The sequence below is a fragment of the Oryx dammah genome, unplaced genomic scaffold (genome assembly GCF_014754425.2).
Source record: "Oryx dammah isolate SB20612 unplaced genomic scaffold, SCBI_Odam_1.1 HiC_scaffold_25, whole genome shotgun sequence".
NCBI classification, from domain to species: domain Eukaryota; kingdom Metazoa; phylum Chordata; class Mammalia; order Artiodactyla; family Bovidae; genus Oryx; species Oryx dammah.
In genome coordinates, this window is record NW_024070209.1 from 46515638 (window position 1) to 46537325 (window position 21688).

Genomic DNA, 21688 nt, shown 5'->3' on the forward strand with positions numbered 1-21688 from the left:
CTATAATATCAGTAAATTACTCACATGTCTGTATCCATCAGTACATTGTTAAATATGGAAGGGAAACTCTATAGTTATCCTGGGTTCTCTCTGTGTATTGACAATTTATCACCTCAAACGCATCAGGGAATCAGATCAAAGAAGAAGATGCTCTGGGCCCAATGATATCACAAGGTATCAAACACAGAGATCTTAGATGAAAAAGTAGCAAGAAAAGCATTGTATGAACATTGAAAATAGCAAAAGAGCACTGTACTGAAAGAACACTAAACAGATTCAATGCCTTGACCTCCAGAGAGAAACACACTGTCCATAGGCAAATTTGAGCTGCTCTCGTCAGACTTGGGCGTCGGGCAGACATTGCACCTGTGCTGTGTTAGGGAGATTGGCCAGCCCTGCAGCTATGCCCAACTCTCTGCTAATTTGCATGTTACTGGAGATCAACCCCCTGCCCTGGAGACTTATTAATGCTCTGATCACATCTTGTGCAGAAATCAGTCCCAGTCAGGACACAGAGTGAACATGAGGGCCCCCACTCAGCTCCTCGGTCTCCTGCTGCTCTGGCTCCTCCCAGGTAAGGATGGAGAGCTCTAGAATTTACTCTACCTGTGTGATGAGTACTGCCTGATCCTACAGGATAGTCCTCTTGTATCATTAGTAATAACATGGAGATGTGTTTTTATGTTTCCAATCTCAGGTGCCAGGTGTGACATCCAGGTGACCCAGTCTCCCTCCTCCCTGTCTGCATCTCTAGGAGAGAGAGTCTCCATCACTTGCTGGGCCAGTCAGAGCATTAGCAACTACTTAAACTGGTATCAACAGAAACCAGGGCAAGCTCCTAAGCTCCTGATCTATTATGCAACCAGATTGCACACCAGAGTCCCATCCCGGTTCAGTGGCAGTGGATCTGGGACAGATTACACCCTCACCATCAGCAGCCTGGAGGCTGACGATACTGCAACTTATTACTGTCTACAGGATTATAGTACACCTCCCACAGTGTTACACACCCAAACATAAGCCACCCAGGGGGGCAGATGTGTGAGGCTGGGCTGCCCCAGCTGCTCTGGGTGCCTCTATCTGCTGAGAGCATTTCAGAGATGCACCCATGTTTTGAATGCCACTGGAAGGTCTGGTAGAAGGGGCAGGGAGCCTCCTCAGCACACTGACTCCTTGCTCTTCCTCAGTGTCAGCAGCATAGACATGACTCTTCCCCACCTGATTTAATAAGGGACAGATGATTATACCTGCAGAGTCTGGTTTATGACACCAGTCAGAGTTCACTCAGCAAAAGAAAAGCCAGTCTACATTGCTCAGTCGTGTCCAACTCTTTCGACCCCATGGACTGCAGCCTACCGGGCTCCTCCCTCCATGGGATTCTCCAGGCAAGAGTACTGGAGTGGGTTGCCATTTTCCTTCTCCAGGGGATCTTCCCAACCCAGGGATTGAACCTGGGTCTCCCACATTCCAGGCAGACACTTTAACCTCTGAGCCACCAGGGACTCCATATTCCAGGCAGGGATTTTTAAAAATACATGGAAATGTTTGTTCCAATGCTACTCTCAACCATATGTAAAATAGGTAGGCAGTGGGAATTTGCTGTGTGATGCAGGGAGTTCTAATCCAGTGCTCTGTGACAACCTTTAGGGGTAGGATGGGCTGGGAGGTGGGAGGGAAATTCAAAAGGGAGGGTCCATACATATACTTATGGCTGATTCATGTTGATGTATGGCAGAAACCAACACAATATTGTAATTATCCTCCAATAAAAAATAAAAAGGAAAAATACATGGAGCGTGAATCTTAAATATGACCTTTCAAAGTCTGGGGAGTGTGATACTAGGTGAAGCAGTGGAAGAAATAAGTGATTCTCTGGTGCTTCAGGTGTGGGAATTGCGCCCCCTGGTGTGGGAATTGTAAGATTCAACATCGCCCATCAAGGGACCCAGGATACTAATCCCGCAGAGAACCACCTAATAATAAGCGGACTTATTACCCAGCATAAGCTGTGGACCTGAAGAACCGATGAACCTACTCTAACCCCCTCAGCTGTAGCCTGAGAACACCTGGAGAGTGTTTACCTAGGTAGACATCCATACATACCCTCACTTTTGATCCAGCAATAACCCTTCTTGGTATTTACCAAAATTAGTTTAAAACTTATATTCACCTACACATGGAGTTACTAGCAGCTTTATTCATAGTTGCTCACATTTGGAAGTAATCAAGATGTTCTTCAATAAGTGAATGGGTGAATAAAGTGTTGCACATTCCGACTATGGAACATCGTTGCTGTTTAGTCACTAAGTCATGTCTGACTCTTTTGTGACCCCATGGATTGTAGCCCACCAGGCTCCTTCTGTCCATAGGATTTCCCAGGCAAGAATACTGGGATGAGTTGCCATTTCCTTCTCCAAGGGATCTTCCCAACCCAGGGATAGAACCCGTGTCTCCTGTATTGGCAGGTAGGTTCTTTACCACTGAGCCACCAGGGAAGCTCATGGAATATTACTCAGCTCTGAAAAAGAAATAGCTATCAAGCCTCGAAAAACACGGAGCAAACTTAAATGCACATTACTAAGTGAAAGACGTCTGTCTAGAATGGCTACATATTACATGATTCCCACTATATGACATTCTTAAGGGCAGGATTATAAAGATAATTAAAAGGTCAGTGGTTGCCAGAGATTGGGTAGAGTAGAGGAGAAAGATAAATAGACAGAGCACAGAGAGTTTCCAGGGTTATGAAAGTACTCTGTGTAATATTTAAATGATGTATGCATTTCATTGAACATTTGTCCAAACCCACAGAGTGTACAACACCAACAGTGATCCCTAAGCTAAACTATGGACTTCCAATGATCTTAATGTGTCAACATAGGGCCAGCAAATGTAACAGAGGTGTCACTCTGGTGAGTGATGTTGTTAATGGGGGAGGCTGTACTTTGTGGGGCAGGGGCATAAGAGGAATCCCCTTACCTTCCTGTTAATTATTCGACCAGTACATTTTAAACTTCATCTATGTTGGTGGCATGGCAATCATGTGTTCCTTTTCACTGCAGAATAATTCTCTTATATATGAATATATCAAAATTAATTTATTCATTCTTTAATTAAAGAGTTGTTTTTAGGTTGTATGAATCAAGTTGTTTTTTGGAATATTCTTTTCTTAATACTTATTTACTTATTTATTTGGCTGTGGAAGGCAGGATCTTTTGTTTCAGCAAATGGGTTTTCCTCTAGTTGCAGAACAAGGACTTCATTGCTCTGTGGCCTCTGGGATCTTAGCTCCCTGACCAGGGATCGAACCTGCATCCCCTGCACTGGAAAGTGAATTCTTAACCACTGGATCACCAGGGAAGTCCCTGGAATATTCTTGCAATGTCTTTTGTGGAATTATACACTCATTTTCCTTGGGTATATTCCTAAGTGTGGAAGTGCCAAGTCATAGGATTAGGATGGGTTTGGTAAACCCTGCAAAATAGTTTTCCAAAATGATGAGTGTATTAAAAAATCCTCCAGCTATGTATACAAGTTCCAGTTGCTGCAGTCCTTTCCAATATTGACAGACTTTTTATAACATCTGTATTGATAAAGATGAAGTGGTATTGTATTGAAAATTTATATTTCCCTGATGACCAGTCATGCTCAGAGACTCTTTATATGTCTGCATGCTTGCTTAGTCACTCAGCCATGTCTGACTCTACAACCCCGTGGACTGTAGCCCACCAAGCTCCTCTGTTCAAGCGATTCTCCAGGCAAGAACACTAGAGTGGGTAGCCATTCTGTTCTCCAGGGGATCATCCTGACCCAGGGATCAAAAGTGAGTCTCCTGCATTGCAGACAGATTCTTTACCATCTGAGCCACCTGGGGATCCCTTTATATGTCTACATAGACATCATTATGCTATTTATGTAGGATGAATCATATATAACACAGAAAATATATATTTGAAGAATCTGCCTACACTGTGGGAGACCCGTGTTCAATCCTGGGTCAGGAAGATCCCCTAGAAATGGGAATGGCTACCCACTCCAATATTCTTGCCTGGAGAATCCCATGGACAGAGTGCAGTCCATGGAGTCACAAACGGTGGACACAACTGAGCGGCTAACACTTTCACTAGTTAATCTCTATTGTTCTCTTGTGTTTGCTTCATGAGTTTACATGTGTGTCCTGTTCAATAAATTTTGGCTACTTTTAGGGCCCAAAGATATTTTCCTAAACTTTCTTCTAGAAGCCTCAGTATTTTACCTCTCACATGAAAACTATAACTCTAATTTATATTTTTGCCCAGTGTTAAATGAATCAGAATTTTATTTACATTTCCATATCTAATAGCTCCTCACCATTTATTGTGAAACAAAAATAAACAAGCAAAAAACTAGGAAACTATACCCCACTTCAGTGCCTCTGTTAGAAATCAAGTGATTGTGCATGTGGCTCTTTTTTTCTTTGTATTTTTAAGGTTTTTAAACTCTTTATTGAATTTTATATAATATTGCTTGTGTTTGTTTTAATTTTTTGGCCAGGAGGCACGTGGGATCTTAGCTCCCTAATAAGGGATCAAACCCACACCCCCAGCATTGGAGGGCAAAGTCTTAACCACTGGACCACCTGGGAAGTCCCAGCTCTTCTTCTTGATTCTGTTCTATCTCATTTGTCTATTTGTCTATCTATGTACCTAGGGTACACACACTGTTGATCATTGTAGTTTTATAATAATCTAGAAGAATGATATTATAAGTCTACTGACTTTATTTTTATTCTTTAAGGTTTTCCTGGTTCTTTGAATTTCCACCTAAATTCTAGGATCATCTTTTCAACTTCAAAAAATCCTTTGTGGATTTTAGTTGGATTACATCAACTCTACATGTCAAATTTGCAGAAATAAACTCTTAACAATATTGAATATTCCACTCTATGGACAAGGAAAAATTCAGGGTGCTGACCCAGGCGCTAGACTTCAGAAAGAGTCACCATAACCAGCCAGGACAGTTAATTCTCAATAGGTACTTAGCCTAGTATTAGAACCCAGTGTAGGTTCCTATGATCTTCATCAGGAGTGCATCCATCTCTAATTTGGGGCTTTTTTCTGGTTCAATAGATTGGTTTAGGGCAAGTACCTTGCCCACAGTTAGAGGCCTGCAGGTTAGAGACACTACAGAGTCACGGGTCTTGGACCACCCTCACATAGTGCTACAGGTCAGGAATAATCCTCTTATGCTATCTGCTGACCCTTGAGTTCAGATTGCACCTGTTGCTTTCTACGCCCCCACAACTATTCTTGGAGTTACTGTGATGGAGTTCAGAAAAGCAGGGTAAAATTTCATGGAATATGATTAAAACTCATTTTATTCTGATTTCAACATTCAGTACATGAGAGTAAATGACAAATCAGGAAAGTTGCAAAAAAAAAAAAAGGAATCCAGAGCTCCATAGCGTTTTTTTTTAATTCACCTGCAAATAGTAAGAAGGCCATATCCTTTGATTCCTTCTTGGTGATAGTGTTGCCAAAAGCTGTGGTGGGTCCGGCTGCTTGCCGCTCAAAAACCAATAAACAGTCAGGTTGGTGGAAAGGAAAGTTTGCTTTATTTCAGGTGTTGGCAACTGGTTGGGGGAGGGTGGCAGACATCTGTCCAAAGGCCGGCTCCCCCCCCACCACTGGCAACCAGTGGGGCGAGAGCTTTTGTAGACAGAAGGAAGGGGCTACATGCAGAAGCCGCACGGTCAGCTCTGACAGTCAGCTTCACATTGGTCACTGATGGTCTGACCAGCTTGGTTGTTTCAGGTACAGTCGATCTTCAGTTCCAGGCTCCATTTGTTCCCATTTCTTTGAGGCCAGTTCTCTGAATTGTGGCAGCTCATGTCCTGGGCACAGTCTGATCATCATGTAGTTACCTTCTCCACCTGGTGTTCTAGTATCTATATGACAGCTCACAAGATATGGCTGAGAATATTACCTATGGCTCTTGAGAAAGAGCTAAAGGTCCTTGACTATGCTTAACGACTACATTGTTATTTGGTCTCCTTTGATTGTTTTCCTTTGTTTTCATATGTTCTCACTTCTCTGATTAAATGTTTTCTTTGACTAAAGTTTTCCACAGACAAAAGGCAGGCAGAGGACACGAGGGGAGCCCAAGGATCCTAGGGTATGACTCCATTTCAACAGTGTGACTATACGACTGTTTATTCTTTTAGGTATGAGACTATTTACCCTGTTTAAATTTAACAGTGTGGAAAGTGCTATGACATAACATTCTCCTTCAAAAAATGTGATCACTACTCAAGCACTCTTCCCAAACAATACAGAATTTTCCTGCTCCTCACAGATATAACTCACATAAGTAATGTAAATCTCTACTTCAAAGCCAGGACAATGGTATCCTCCAAAACTCAGTGGGGGTAGATTACTTTTTAATGTGAAATAACTTTGAATTTAAAAAAAAAAACCTATTTAACAAGTATTCATAATTCTTAAGGAAATTCCCCGGGGGTGCAGGGATTAGGACTCTGTGCTTTTACTGCTGAGGGTGCAGGTTCAATCCCTGGCCGGGGAACTAAGATCCTGCAAGCCACAAGATGCAGCCAAAAAATAACAGTAATAATTCTTAAATACAAAATAATCCAATAACTCTACCAGGATTGAGTCTGATTTATTGTATCTCCTCTGTCATAGAAATAAATGGCACCTAATTAAACCTATAAACCCACTAGTCCCCTATCCCTCTAACCAGTACCTGAGGTTTCAACATTTCTTCCCAATACTCTAGTCTACCTCCCAGGTCCATCTAGCCTGTCACTCAAAGCAATACCATGCCAAGAAAGACATTTAGAATAGAATGAACTCCGAAGGAGTCAGAGATTACTGGACCATCCTCTGTACATCTGTAAAGAAACTATGAGTATGAGGAAGAGAACAATTTGTAAATCTTTCAGCTATTTTTTCTCCTATTTTATTCCATAATTACAACAGCAGCAACAACCTCCTGCTTCAACTGCTTGATCTTAATAAGTTTCCTCTGCTTTTTTCCTCAAACTAACAGGAATAATACTGAACCTCTTAGTCATAATAAGAAAACTGGAAAAATCCAGTGTAGCACAGGGATTCCTTAAGCCAGCAATGCTAAAATATTTGAGTCACCCATACACACATATAGACCATATATGTCTAACATAAATGAAAAATAAATCCATGAAGCAGTAACTCTCATTAGTATACACAACATGCACAGGGATCTTCTTTTTATTTTAGCTCATTTTATTTTATTCTATTATTCTAGTTTATATCATTAAAAAATTGCTTACTGCCCACTAAATTAATTTTTTGATCCGTAATTGAATAAAACACTCCACTTTACAAAATGCCATTCTCAAGCATATGCTTCTTAGTGTGACTTATTGAAAATGAGATCCAAAACACGTGAAAAAATACCCTAGAGTAGGCCCCAAGCTGATAATAGTAGTTTTCTTTATTCTATGTCATGGGCTAAGTTTTGGAGACAAAGTGAAAAGATTTTAAAAACTGAATAAGAATTATATAAGAAAAAAAAAACAGCAATGTGACATTCTAGTCTTTCACAGGGCAAATATAATGGGCAGTGGGATAAAACATACTGAAAGAGTCTGAAGGGTCATGACTATAGACCTATGGGCTTTATAACTGATTGATAAATTAAGATTAAGAGACTTGTGAACTTGTTGGATAAAAGATGATGCTGAACCCTGGCTGTGGATGAAATATACTTAGAATATATAAAAATATTCTGTAAAGTATCTACTACTGCCAAAAAATGTCCATCTAGTCAAGGCTATGGTTTTTCCAGTGGTCATGTACGGATGTGAGAGTTGGACTGTGAAGAAGGCTGAGTGCTGAAGAATTGATGATTTTGAACTGTGGTGTTGGAGAAGACTCTTGAGAGTCCCTTGGACTGCAAGGAGATCCAACCAGTCCATTCTGAAGGAGATCAGCCCTGGGTGTTCATTGGAAGGAATGATGCTAAAGCTGAAACTCCAGTACTTTGGCCACCTCATGCCAAGTGTTGACTCATTGGAAAAGACCCTGATGCTGGGAGGGATTGGGGGCAGGAAGAGAAGGGGACGACAGAGGATGAGATGGCTGGATGGCATCACCAACTCAATGGACATGAGTTTGAGTGAACTCTGGGAGTTGGTGATGGACAGGGAGGCCTGTCATGCTACAATTCATGGGGTCGCAAAGAGTCGGACATGACTGAGCGACTGAACAGAACTGAACTAATTTCACAATTTCACAAGTATGGAAACTGAGGTAAAAAGTTCCAAAATTTGATTGATATTATACAACCAAGTAAGTTATGGAGCTCCAATCCAACTGAGATGGTTTGACTTCAAGGTTCAGTGTGTTAATCACTGTGGCTGCAAATAAAGCTCTAATTCCTGAATATACAGAGATTGTCTTACAATTTGGAATAACATCAATAAAGCAGTTTTTTGAGAGAGACAAAAGAAGAGAAAGTGAAGGATTTCTACTTGGCAATGGAGTTACTGTGGTGTAGTCAAGGTTGGGGTCCTCAGCTATTCAGTTAGTCTCTGCTGATACCACACTTTTGTTGTTCTCTGCTAGTTTAATCTATGTGTCAATTTTTGGTTTCTGTCTCACTGCATCCCTCAGCTTCCCTGGAAGGTATTGTGAGGACAGGGTGATGGCTGCACAGGAAAGTTGGTCCTTAAGGTCTCAGTTCTGATTGGATCTAAGCTTCACTCCATCTAGTAATCTCACAGGACATGGTGTCCACTAGATGCTTACAGAAGGAATGGACACTTTTCTGTATTCTCTAAACCAAGTATATCGTGGTTTTATGTCACTATTTATGGGGAGATTTAAATTGCTTCTTTAAACCATATTGAATGCATACAGTCTAAAGGCTGGGAGCAGTGCCTCTGGTCCTCACTCTGCTCTCTGGTTCCACAAAAGGCAAAGAAGCCTGTGTCTTTTAGGGTTTTGCAAAGGTGCCTTTATTACACAGCCCTTTCTCCTCTTCCCCAGCACTCTCTCCATCCATTCTAGGAAGAGATAGAAAATATGAACAGACCAGTCACAAGCAATGAAATTGAAACTGTGTTAAAAATCTTCCAATGAACCAAAGTCCAGGTCCAGATGGCTTCACAGATTAATTCTATCAAACATTTAGAGAAGAAATAGCACTTATCCTTCTCAAATTCTTTCAAAAATGGCAGAGAGTAAAAACTCATTCTAAGAGGCAGCATCTTCCTGATACCAAAAGCAGCAAAGATTTCACAAACAAGAAAATTACAAGCCAATACCACTGATGAACATAGAGTGGAAAATCCTCAAAGAAATTTGAGTAAACTATATCCCACAACACATTAAAAGGATCATACACCACAATCCAGTGGGATTTATCTCAGGGATGTAAAGATTCTTCAATATATGCAAATCAATCAATGTGATTCTCCATTCATTCTCTAGTCCACAAGTTCTCACACTTTTTAGCCTGAAAATGAATGAGTGCTCCTTCTTTGAATCTGACAATCAAGTACTCTATGATTTGTAAAATAGTAATTCTATAATGTTAAATCAACTCTCGTTTACTTCTCCAGAAAAGATTTTCTTCGTATTGTTTACAACAGATTTCCACATGACCTGACCATACTTCCACCAGATCCCTGGGGAGAGCAGTAATTTCAAAATGCAATTGACTGCTGGTGACTGAAACTGCTGAAGGTGAAACTTTGGATAAGGAGGGACTACTCTCATTGACTAAATTTTTATCATGACCAGTGGATATTACAAAACAGTGACGGATTTAAAGCGTCAAAACGGAAAAAAAAAAAGGCAACAAGAATTTTATAATGAAACTATCTTTTGAAAACAAAGAAATGTACAAATATCCCCTAATAAACAAAAGTGAAGAGAAGTCATTGCTAGCAGGTATGCCTATAAAAACTACAAAAGAAAACCCTTCAGATCAACTGACTCAAATCCACAGGAAGGAATAACAAAAGTAAAGAAGATAGAAACAAAAAATGCTTGCTTCAATTTACATAATGTTCAAGTCCAGGAAAAATCAAACTATTGTGGTAGATGTGACAATAACCACTACCTTGTTGCATTAGGAGGAGTCATTATTGACCCAAAAGCTCCTGGAGAGAGGTGTTTGGAAAAGATCTGGTCAGTGAACTTACATAAACTTGATTCAGTTGCACAAATAAGATTTCTGCCATTTACCCTGTATTTGTTTTAATCTCAGTTTTTAAAAAAGTACAAACTGAGTACAAAAAAAGTACATTTATTTCGTGTTTTAAATAAAAAAATATGAAAAGAAAATAAGCATCACTGAATATTTATGAAACTTAAGCTTATTAAGGAGAAGACAATGGCAGCCCACTCCAGTACTCTTGCCTGGAAAATCCCATGGACAGAGGAGCCTGGTAGGCTGTAGTCCATGGGGTCCCTAGGAGTCAGGACATGACTGAGCAAGTTCGCTTTCCCTTTTCACTTTCATGCACTGGAGAAGGAAATGGCAACCCACTCCAGTATTCTTGCCTGGAGAATCCCAGGGACAGCAGAGCCTGGTGGGCTGCCGTCTGTGGGGTCGCACAGAGTCAGGCACAACTGAAGCGACTTGGCAGCAGCAGCAGCAAGCTGATTAAAGAGAAGTGTAAATGTAACTGGAAAGTACTAAAGAACTAGAAAACTGGCTGACGAAATGAAGGAAACATTTAATTACATCTCTCTCCCATTGGGAAGCATTGATTGTATTCTCTGTTGGTTTTCCCTCAAACACAGACATTTTTATATTTCTCTGCCCTCTCGCGAGAGCCCTTATCCTCCCATTGGCACTCTCCAAGTGACTGCACCCACCAGGGTATTTGCATTTTGGTCCCTAAGAAAAGACTCAGATAAAACACTTCAGGTGAGAACTTTAAGTCTGAGATAAAAGATCAGCTCTAGTCTTGCTTTGACTTATCATGACTCATCAGATAAACTCTCAAAAGGAAATTCTCCTCAGCTCCTGGGGCTCCTCCTGCTCTGGGTCCCAGGTGAGGACAGAGTGGGGATGAGAAGGAAGATGAGGGGTGAGTTCTGGGGGCACCACTGCCCTCCATGTTTATTTTGTCCAAGAGTTAGAGGCATATGTTTTATCCTTTGGGAAGAGGTATGTGATGTTTAGGTCTATGAGTCTGAGGAACATTCTAGAAAGAAAAAGGACCTATCCTCTGGTGAAGACTGTGACACAGAAAGAGGGGGATGCTGTAGATGACTTGCAGAGACCCCTCAGTACATCACAAATCTTACACTCTTTTTCGAAATGGAATGTATTGGGATAGTAACCAAAATCACAAAATGTTGCTTAACTTGAAATAAATAACAGAAGGAGAGAATATGGCCTTGAGAAAACAGAAAAATCAGGCATGTAAAGATAATATTTCCATAAACAGAGTGGCTTCCCATGTGGCATTAGTGGTAAAGAATCTACCTGCCAATGAAGGAGATATAAAAGACATGGGTTTGATCCCTGGGTTGGGAAGATCCCCAGAGAAGAGAATGGCAACCCACTCCACTATTCTTGCCTGGGAAATCCCATGGACATAGGAGCCTGGCAGGGTCATAAGGAGTCAGACATGACTGAGCAACTAACATACTTTTTTCCCCACCAACTCAGATAATAAAGACATTTACAAGACCTTCCCTGAGCTCCCCTTAAACTAGAATATTTATCAATGAATTTTTCCTATAGCCAAAACAGGTACAGTTACTTAGGAAAGATAACCCACTTCATTCATAGGTCTCAGGGCTCAGGAATCCAGTCCAGTGACCTGCAGGTGAGGAGCTCCCTCTAATGGATGGCTTATCTCAATTATCACCCAAGGAGAAACTCTCACTTTTCATCAAAAAGAACCTCCATTTGGACCTGTCATGACACAATCCTATGTCTGTCTTTAATCTTGGCCAAAGCAACATGGATTTGTGCTATTTGGGCTGACAAAGTCTATAAATCAAAGTCTACAAAATATGTGGTGCTGGAAAAGACTCTTGAGAGTCCCTTGGACAGCAAGAAAATCAAACCAGTCAATCCTAAGGGAAATCAATCCTGAATATTCATTGGAAGGACTGAAGCTGAAGCGCCAATATTTTGGCCACCTGATGTGAAGCACTGACTCATTGGAAAAGACCCTGATACTAGGAAAGATTGAAGGCAAAAGGAGAAGAGGGCGGCAGAGGATGAGATGTTAGATAGCATCACCGACATGAGTTTGAGTAAACTCCGGGAGACAGTGGAGGACAGGGAAGCCTGGCATGCTTCAGTCTGTGGGGTTGCAGAGTCAGACATGACTGAGCAACTGAACAGCAACAATGACTACAAAACATTCAACCATATCACACTCTCCACCCCACAAATTCTAACTGCACGATAACACGCCCAAATGATTCCACCAACAACACTATCTGATAACATGCAGGAGGCAGAGGTTCTTTTTTAGAGTTAGGGATGTTATGTTCTCTGTGTACAGGCTCTATAAGAAAATTTGAAAGCTTTTTCTGACAAAGAAATAATTTTTATAAGCATTTACTTTTTCTGTGTATTTCAAGGCAACAGATGGTAAAATAAAACACCAATCAGAATTAAAAACTTAATGTTAATTTCACGGAAAATAGCAATACTATCTGAAATTCAAGCTAAAGAATACTTTGTAAAAGTAGCCTTTTAAAGAGTTGATTTGGGACTTCTCTGGTGGTGCAGTGGATAAAAATATGCCTGCCAAAACAAGGGACATGGGCATGGGTGTGATCCCTGGTCCCGGAAGAGTCCACAGGCCCCAGGACAGCTAAGCCCATGAGCCACAACTCCTAAAGCTTTCGTGCCTAGATCCTGTGCTCCTCAACAAGAGAAGCTACCACAATGAGAAACTCACACACTGTAACGAAGAGCATGCCCCATCCATGGCAACTAGAGAAGGCCCATATGCAGCAACGAAGACCCAACACAACCAAAAATTAATTTTAAAAAAAGAGAGAATTGATTTACAACAGAAGAAAATACGGCCTTATTTCCACTCTTATTTTTTCACTATAGAAGTTTCCATATTAGGTAGTGAGTGATTAGTTTCCGAGGCCTGCCATAACCAAGTATCACAAACTTAGAGACCTAAAACAACAGAAATGTATTCTCTCATAGCTCCAGAGGCAGAAAGTTTAAAATTAACACCCCTGAGGAGTTCTGATCCAGCACCATTTTCTACAATGACCTTTTTTTTTTTTTTCACTTCTTTTAAAATTGGAGTACAATTGCTTTACAATGTTGTGTTCGTTTCTGTTGTACAATGAAGTGAGTCAGTTATAAGTTCAGTTGCTCAGTCGTGTCTGACTCTTTGAGATCCCATAGACTGCAGCACACTGGTCTCCCCTGTCCATCACCAATTCGTGGAGCTTGCTCAAATTCATGTCCGTAGAGTCAGTGATGTCATCCAACCATCTCATCCTCTGTCATCCCTTTCTCCTCCTGCCTTCAACCTTTCCAAGCATCAGGGTATTTTCCAATGAATCAGCTATATAAATACATATATACCCTCCCTCGTGGACCACCCTCCCCTCCATCCGATATCCCACCCCTCTAGGTCATCACAGAACATTGAGCTGGGCTCCCTGTGCTATACAGCAGCTCCCCACTAGCTATTTTACACATGGTAGTGTATATATGTCAATGCTGCTCTCAATTCATCCCATACTCCCCTTCCCTGGCTCTGTGTCCACATGTCCATACTCTACATCTGTGTCTCTATTTCTGTCCTGCAAATAGGTTCACCAGTACTGGTTTTCCAGATTCCATATACATGCGTTGATATATGACATTTGTCTTTTTCTTTCTGACTTACTTCACTGTATGACAGACTCTAGGCCCATCCACATAGAGTGATCATCTCTGATGAAAGCCTAGGAAAATGTCAGTCATAGGTACAGAACACTGAGACATTAAAAGAGTAGATTTGTTCTCATTATAACACAGAATTTCCTTTAAAAACTGTAGATTCAAGACTATGGCCAGCCAAATACATGATGAGAAAAAGTTGATATGAGAATTTATAACCATTCAGAAAAAAGATAATATAGTAATATGAAAATATTCCTTGTTCATTCTCTCCTACTATTCCAAGGAAATTTTTCTCTTAAGAAATCCTTTGATTAATCTGGTATATTTATTCAAAATGTGATAGTCACCAGTCTATAACAACTGGTTACCACATTCACTGCCTGAGGCATGAAACTGTTTTCTTGTCTTTTGCCTTAAATAGGGACTATAAGCTCTTTAGTTAGAAGAACGAGATTTTTCTAGCCAGATAAATTTCTTTTGACCCGAGTCACTTGAATGCTTTGTAAACTTTCATTCACTAGGTACTGAAGAAAGACAGTTTCTAATACTTGGCTCTAAAATTCTTAAACAGTTAACCAGGTGATAGAACATGACAGATCACTCGAGGTAAGTAAAGTCCATGACGGTTTGGGGAGAAAACTGGAAGATCAATACTAACGGGGATGAAAGCTGTTTCCTTCGATCACTTAGCTAGGAGAAAACCAAGCACAATGCCCATTCACCTCCCAGAGACTGATCTGCACATACATCTCCACATTGTCAGGGTCTCTAATGCTTTCTTAGAGAGGCAAGACCTCTACACTGCGTAAAGTAGGCATCCTTAAGCCAGTGCCCCTGAAGTTTTTAGATCACAGTCACACATATATATGGGCTTCCCTGGTGGCTCAGATGGTAAAGAATCCACCTGCAATGCGGGAGACCTGGGTTCTATCCCTGGGTTGGGAAGATCCCCTGGAGGAGGGCATGGCAACCCACTCCAGTATTCTTGCCTGGAGAATCCCATGGACAGAGCAGCCTGGCGGGCTACAGTCTGTGGGGTTGCAAAGAGTCAGACACGAATGAGCGACCAAGCACAGCACAGCACACACATATACACAACATAGGTATAATACATATTTTAAAAATCCACAAAACAGACTTACCATAAGACGATATCACATATTCGTTTTCCATTCTATTCCATTTTACTCTATTTTATTCCATTATTCTAGTTATTATCATTAAACTATCTGGTCATGACACTCTAAATATGGGGTCCCCAAACCCCAGGCAATGGAATGCTGCCAGTCCGAGGCCTGTTAGGAATTGGGCCACACAGCAGGAGGCGAGGGGGGATGGGCAAGTGAGCAAAGCCTCATCTATGTTTACAGCTGCTCCCCATTGCTCACCTGACTGCCTGAGGTCCCTCTCCTGACAGATCAGCACGGCACTGGATTCTCATAAGAGCGCAAACCCTACTGCACTTGAGTCATCCCCAAACTATTCCCCCTCCCCCATCCATTGAAAAATTTTCTTCCATGAAATCAGTCCCTGGTGCCAAAAAGGTTGTGGACTGCTGCTCTAAATTAATTCTTGGCCCGTGAACAGATAAAATCCTCCATTTTAAAATATGGCCCTAGGGAATAGGCTTCTAAGCGTGACATGTTACAAAGGCCCTGCATTAAAAGCCTGAAGAAACTACTGGAACAAACTCAAAAGTCACAGCAGTACTTTCTCCTTATTGTAAATCATGAGGCAAGTGTTAGAGAAATGCAGAAAAGATTAAAAAGGATCTATCAAGTTAGAACCAATATTTCACACCCATCTCAAGAGCTTGATAGCTCATATAATACACAATAGGTTCAAATTAAAGTTTAAGTCTTAGAGATCTATATAACTATTTTTCTTTCTAAATTTTTATAAGAAGACCTTCCTTTTGTAATTAGATTTTAGACCCTCAGTACAGATAAGTACCACAAAATGCAGAGAGGATTTTATCTTACAAATACCAGAGAGAAACCCCTTGGAGTGAATGTGGATCCATGATGTGAGCACCCAGGAGGCCCTGAGCCCCACAGCAGCACTGGCTCTGCAGCTGCAAGGACAAAACTGCTTAACCCTTCATGATTTGCATGCTTTCTCCAGAGTCCGTTTCTGCTCTTCAGAACCCTCATAAATAGGCTGCTAAATGATTCTGGGCAAGAAAAAAGAACCTCAGGCAGGACCTGGATGAAACATGGGTGTCCTGACTCAACTCTCCTGCCTTCTGTTCTTCTGGCTCCCAGGTGAGAAGGGGAATGCAGGGGATACCCCCCGGGAGATGATGGGAATTCTTCCCTGCTAACTGGGAAATCCTGCCCAGGGTCTCTGTGGATCTCTGACCCCCAATCCCTTCTTGGAGACCCCAGTGCAGCTAAGCTCTGCTGGGAGGCAAGTGGCATGGGATTTGTTAACCACGGTGACTTTGTGTTTTGCTTCCTTCTCAGCTGCCAGCGGGGAGGCTGTGCTCTACCAGACTCCAGCCTACATCGCTGTTCCCCTAGGAGAGAGCATCTCCATCACTTGCAGAGCCAATCAAAGCATTAGTGATTACTTAAGCTGGTATAAGCAGAAACCTGGTCAGGCTCCTATGATTCTCATCTATGATGCTGATAATCGTCCTAGTGGTGTCCCAGAGAGGTTCACTGCGACTCAATCTGGGACAGAATTTGTTTTCACAATCAGCCAGGTAGAGGCTGATGATGCTGCCATGTATTACTGCCAGCAGTCTTATGTATTTCCTCCCACACTGTTACAGCCCCAGACATAAACAGTCCTCCCAGGCCAGTTATATGCTGAGGGTTGGTGGTTACAGCAGCTGCACTGTGCCGTGTGGTCTGTTCAGAGCTGCAGGGTTTACTTTGAGGAAGGGTTTGCAGGGTGCAAGGATAATCCTTGCAAGGGACTTCAGTCCTTTGAAAGCTTCCTTTCTGGACAACACAAAACCCTCCAACTTCTATTTAATTTATTCTAAAAAGAGATTTCCATTTCAAGCCTGCAGAAGAGTTTGTCCACAACACGGTCTTTTCACAGTGTGTAAAAAGTTTATTATCTTTTATTGAGGTATAGTTGTGTAACATGCGTGTAATATGTGTTTCTGGTGTACAACATAGATTCACAATTTTTTTAAGTTATATTCATTTATGTGAAAGTCTCTCAGTCGTGTGTGATTCTTTGTGACCCCATCAACTGTAGCCCGTCAGGCTCCTCTGTCAATGAAATTCTCCAGGCAAGAATACAGGAGTGGGTTGCCGCGCCCTTCTCCATGGGTCTTCCAGACACAGAGATTGAACCTGAGTCTGCTGCTTTGCAGGCAGATTCTTTACAGTCTGAACCACCAGGGAAGCTCTACATTCATTTATAGTTATTATAAAATATTGGCTATTTTCCCTGTGTTGCACAATATATCCTTGTAACTTATTTTTTTAAGTTTTTATTTTGGATTGGGGAATAACCAATTAACAGTGCTGTGATAGTTTCAGGTGAACAGTGAAGAAACTCAGCCATACATATACACATATCCATTCTCCCCCAAACACCCCTCCCATCCAGGCTGCCACATAACATTATGCAGAGTTCCATCATGGCACAGTCTTTGAATCTCTTCTCTGAAAAGCACTCTGAGAAGTATTTTTAAAGACAGATATCTAGACCAACAAAAAGAACCCATATTCAAGGAATATGACTATTTCTACTACTATTACAAATTCAAGTAAATATGACTATTTCTACTACTGATATTTTTACTAATACTATTACTACTAACAATAATATACACAAATAATAACTACATGGCCAATTGCCATTTAAGGAAGTCTTCAGTCAGTTCAGTCACTCAGTCGTGTCTGACTCTTTGCGACCCCAAGGACTGCAGCAAGCCAGGCCTCCCTGTTTATCACCAACTCCTGGAGTTTACTCAGATTCATGTCCATCAAGTCGGTGATGCCATCCAACCATCTCATCCTCTGTCGTCCCCTTCTCCTCCTGTGTTCAATCTTTCCCAGCATCAGGGTCTTTTCCAATGAGTCAGCTCTTCACATCAGGTAGCCAAAGTATTGGAGTTTCAGCTTCAGCATCAGTTCTTCCATTGAATATTCAGGACTGATTTCCTTTAGGATGGACTAGCTGGATCTCCTTGCAATCCAAGGGACTCTCAAGAGTCTTCTCCAACACCACAGTTCAAAAGCATCAATTCTTTGGTGCTCAGCTTTCTTTATAGTCTAACTCTCACATCTAACATGACTACTGGAAAAACCATAGCTTTGACTAGACCAACTTTGTTGGCAAAGTAATGTCTCTGCTCTTTAATATGCTATCTAGGTTTGTCATAGCTTTTCTTCCAAGGAGCAAGTGTCTTTTAATTTCGTGGTTGCAGTCACCATCTGCAGTGATTTTGTACTGATCCAAGCAAATAAAGTCTGTCACTGTTTCCATTGTTTCCCCATCTATTTCCCCATCTAGATGCCATGATCTTTGTTTTTTGAATGTTGAGTTTTAAGCCAACTTTTTCACTCTCCTCTTTCACTTTCATCAAGAGGCTCTTTAATTCTTCTTTGCTTTCTGCCATAAGGATGGTGTCATCTGCATGTCTGAGGTTGATATTTCTCCCAGCAATCTTGATTCCAGCTTGTGCTTCATCCAGCCTGGCATTTCTCATGATGTACTCTGCATATACGTTAAATAAGCAGGGTAGCAATATACAACCTTAACATACTCCTTTCCCTATTTGGAACCAGTCTGTTGTTACATATCTAGTTCCAACTGTTGCTTCTGGACCTGCATACAGATTTCTCAAGAGGCAGGTCAGGTGGTCTGGTATTCCCATATCTTGAAGAATTTTCCACTGTTTGTGGTGATCCACGCAGTCAAAGGCTTTGGCATAGTCAATAAAGCAGAAATAGAAGTTTTTCTAGAACTCTCTTGCTTTTTTGATGATCCAACGAATGTTGGCAATTGACCTCTGGTTCCTTTGCCTTTTAAAAATCCAGCTTGAACTACTGGAAGTTCACGGTTCATGTACTGCTGAAGCCTGGCTTGGAGAATTTTGAGCATTACTTTGCTAGCATGTGAGATGAGTGCAGTTGTGTGATAGTTTGAGCATTCTTTGGCATTGCCTTTCTTTGGGACTGGAATGAAAACTGACCTTTTCCAGTCTTGTGACCACTGCTGAGTTTTCCAAATTTGTCGGCATATTTAATGCAGCACTTTCACAGCACCATCTTTTAGGATTTGAAATTCCAATCAACTGGAATTACATCACCATCACTAGCTTTGTTCATAGTGATGCTTCCTAAGGCCCACTTGGCTTTGCATTCCAGGATGTCTGGCTCTAGGTGAGTGATCATACCATCATGATTATTTGGGTCATGAAGATCTCTTTTGTATAGTTCTTCTGTGTATTCTTGCCACCTCTTCTTAATATCTTCTGCTTCTGTTGGGTCCCTACCATTTCTGTCCTTTATTGAGCCCATCTTTGCATGAAATGTTCCCTTGGTATCTCTAATTTTCTTGACGAGAACTCTAGTCTTTCCTATTCTATTGTTTTTCTCTATTTCTTTGCATTGATCACTGAGAAAGGCTCTCTTATCTCTTCTTGCTATTCTTTGGAACTCTGCATTCAAATGGGTGTATCTTTCTTTTTCTCCATCAGGAAGCTTCCATAAGCCTCTTATCCTTCTCTATCAGAGGGCAGACAGACTGAAAACCACAATCACAGAAAACTAACTAATCTGATCACATGGACCACAGCCTTGGAACACAATGAAACTATGAGCCATGCCATGTAGGGCCACCCAAGACAGACAGGTCATGGTGGTGAGTTCTGACAAAACATGGTCCACTGTAGAAGGGAATGGCAAACCACTTCAGTATTCTTGTCTTGAGAACCCCATGAACAGTAGGAAAAGGCAAAAAGATAGGACACAGAAAGATGAACTCCCCAGGTTGGTAGGCACCCAATATGCTACTGGAGATCAGTGGAGAAATAACTCCAGAAAGACTGAAGAGATGGAACCAAAGCAAAAACAATACCCAGTTGTGGATATGACTGGTGATGGAAGTAAAGCCCGATTCTGTAAAGAGCAATATTGCATAGGAACCTGGAATGTTATGTCCATGAATCAAGGCAAGTTGGAAGTGGTCGAACAGGAGATGGCAAGAGTGAACATCAATATTTTAGGAATCAGCGAACTAAAATGGACTGGAATAGGTGAATTTAACTCAGGTGACCATTACATCTACTACTGCGGGCAAGAATCCCTCAGAAGAAATGGAGTAGCCATCATAGTCAACAAGAGTCCAAAATGCAGTACTTGGATGCAATCTCAAAAACAACAGAATGATCTCTGTTTGTTTCCAAGGCAAACCATTCAGTATCACAGTAATGGAAGTCTATGCCTCAACCAGTAATGCTGAAGAAGCTGAAGTTGAATGGTTCTATGAAGACCTACAAGACCGTCTAAAACTAACAACCACAAAAGATGTCCTTTTCATTATAGGGGACTGGAATGCAAAAGTAGGAAGTCAAGAATTATCTGGAATAACAGGCAAATTTGGCCTTAGAGTACAGAATGAAGCAGGGTAATAGAGTTTTACCAAGAGAATGCACTGGTCATAGCAAACACCCTCTTCCAACAACACAAGAGAAGACTCTACACATGGACATCACCAGATGGTCAACACCGAAATCAGATCAATTATATTTCTTGCAGCCAAAGATGGAGAAGCTCTATACAGTCAGCAAAAACAAGACTGGGAGCTGACTGTTGCTCAGATCATGAACTCCTTATTGCCAAATTCAGACTTAAATTGAAGAAAGTAGGGAAAATCACTAGACCATTCAGTCAGTTCAGTTCAGTCAGTTCAGTCGCTCAGTCGTGTCCGACTCTTTGCGACCCCATGAATCACAGCATGCCAGTCCTCCCTGTCCATCACCAAATCCCGAAGTTCACTTAAACTCATGTCCGTCGAGTCGGTGATGCCATCCAGCCATCTCATCCTGTCGTCCCCTTCTCCTCTTGCCCCCAGTCCCTCCCAGCATCAGGGTCTTTTCCAATGAGTCAACTCTTCACATGAGGTGGTCAAAGTATTGGAGTTTTGACTTTAGCATCAGTCCTTCCAATGAACACCCAGGACTGATCTCCTTTAGGATGGACTGGTTGGATCTCCTTGCAGTCCAAGGGATTCTCACGAGTCTTCGCCAACACCACAGTTCAAAAGCATCCAGAGACCATTCAAGTATGACCTAAATCAAATACCTTACAATTATACAGTGGAAGTGACAAATAGATTCAAGGAATTAGGTCTGATAGACAGAGTGCTTGAAGAACTATGGATGGAGGTTTGTGACATTGTACAGGAGGCAGGGATTAACACCATCTCCAAGAAAAAAAAAGTAAAGAGTTTGTCTGAGGAGGCCTTACAAATAGCTGTGAAAAGAAGAGAAGTGAAAGACAAAGGAGAAAAGGAAAGATATACCCATTTGAATAGAGTTCCAAAGAATAGCAAGGAGAGCTAAGAAAGCCTTCCTCAGTGATCAATGAAGTCTTAGAGATTTACTAAATGTTGAATATTGTAGCAAGGGCTTATTCACCTATAGCAATTATCTCATAATAACCCACCTAATGATGAACAATCATTAGTGCTTAGAGCTACTTAGAAGTACTTAGAGCTTAAGTTACTCAAGGTACTAGTGGTTGTAAAGGAAGAAGATGGAAAAAAAAAGTCTGTTAATCTGACTCCAGGAGATCTTCCTGACCCAGAGATCAAACCCACATCTCCTGAAGCTCTTACA

The 21688-nt window shown here is 41.4% G+C and overlaps 1 protein-coding gene across 1 annotated transcript in view; it reads left to right on the top strand.

The window, feature by feature from the left end:
- The first annotated feature begins 492 nt into the window (after positions 1–492).
- The window catches only part of LOC120851471 (immunoglobulin kappa light chain-like), a 34966-nt gene continuing 13770 nt past the window's right edge, over positions 493–21688 (top strand). Inside the window, exons 1-2 of the mRNA XM_040224250.1 lie at positions 493–574; positions 698–1001. Coding sequence (XP_040080184.1) covers positions 523–574; positions 698–1001 — 356 coding nt within the window. The 5' untranslated portion in view covers positions 493–522. The remainder of the gene's footprint in view (positions 575–697; positions 1002–21688) is intronic.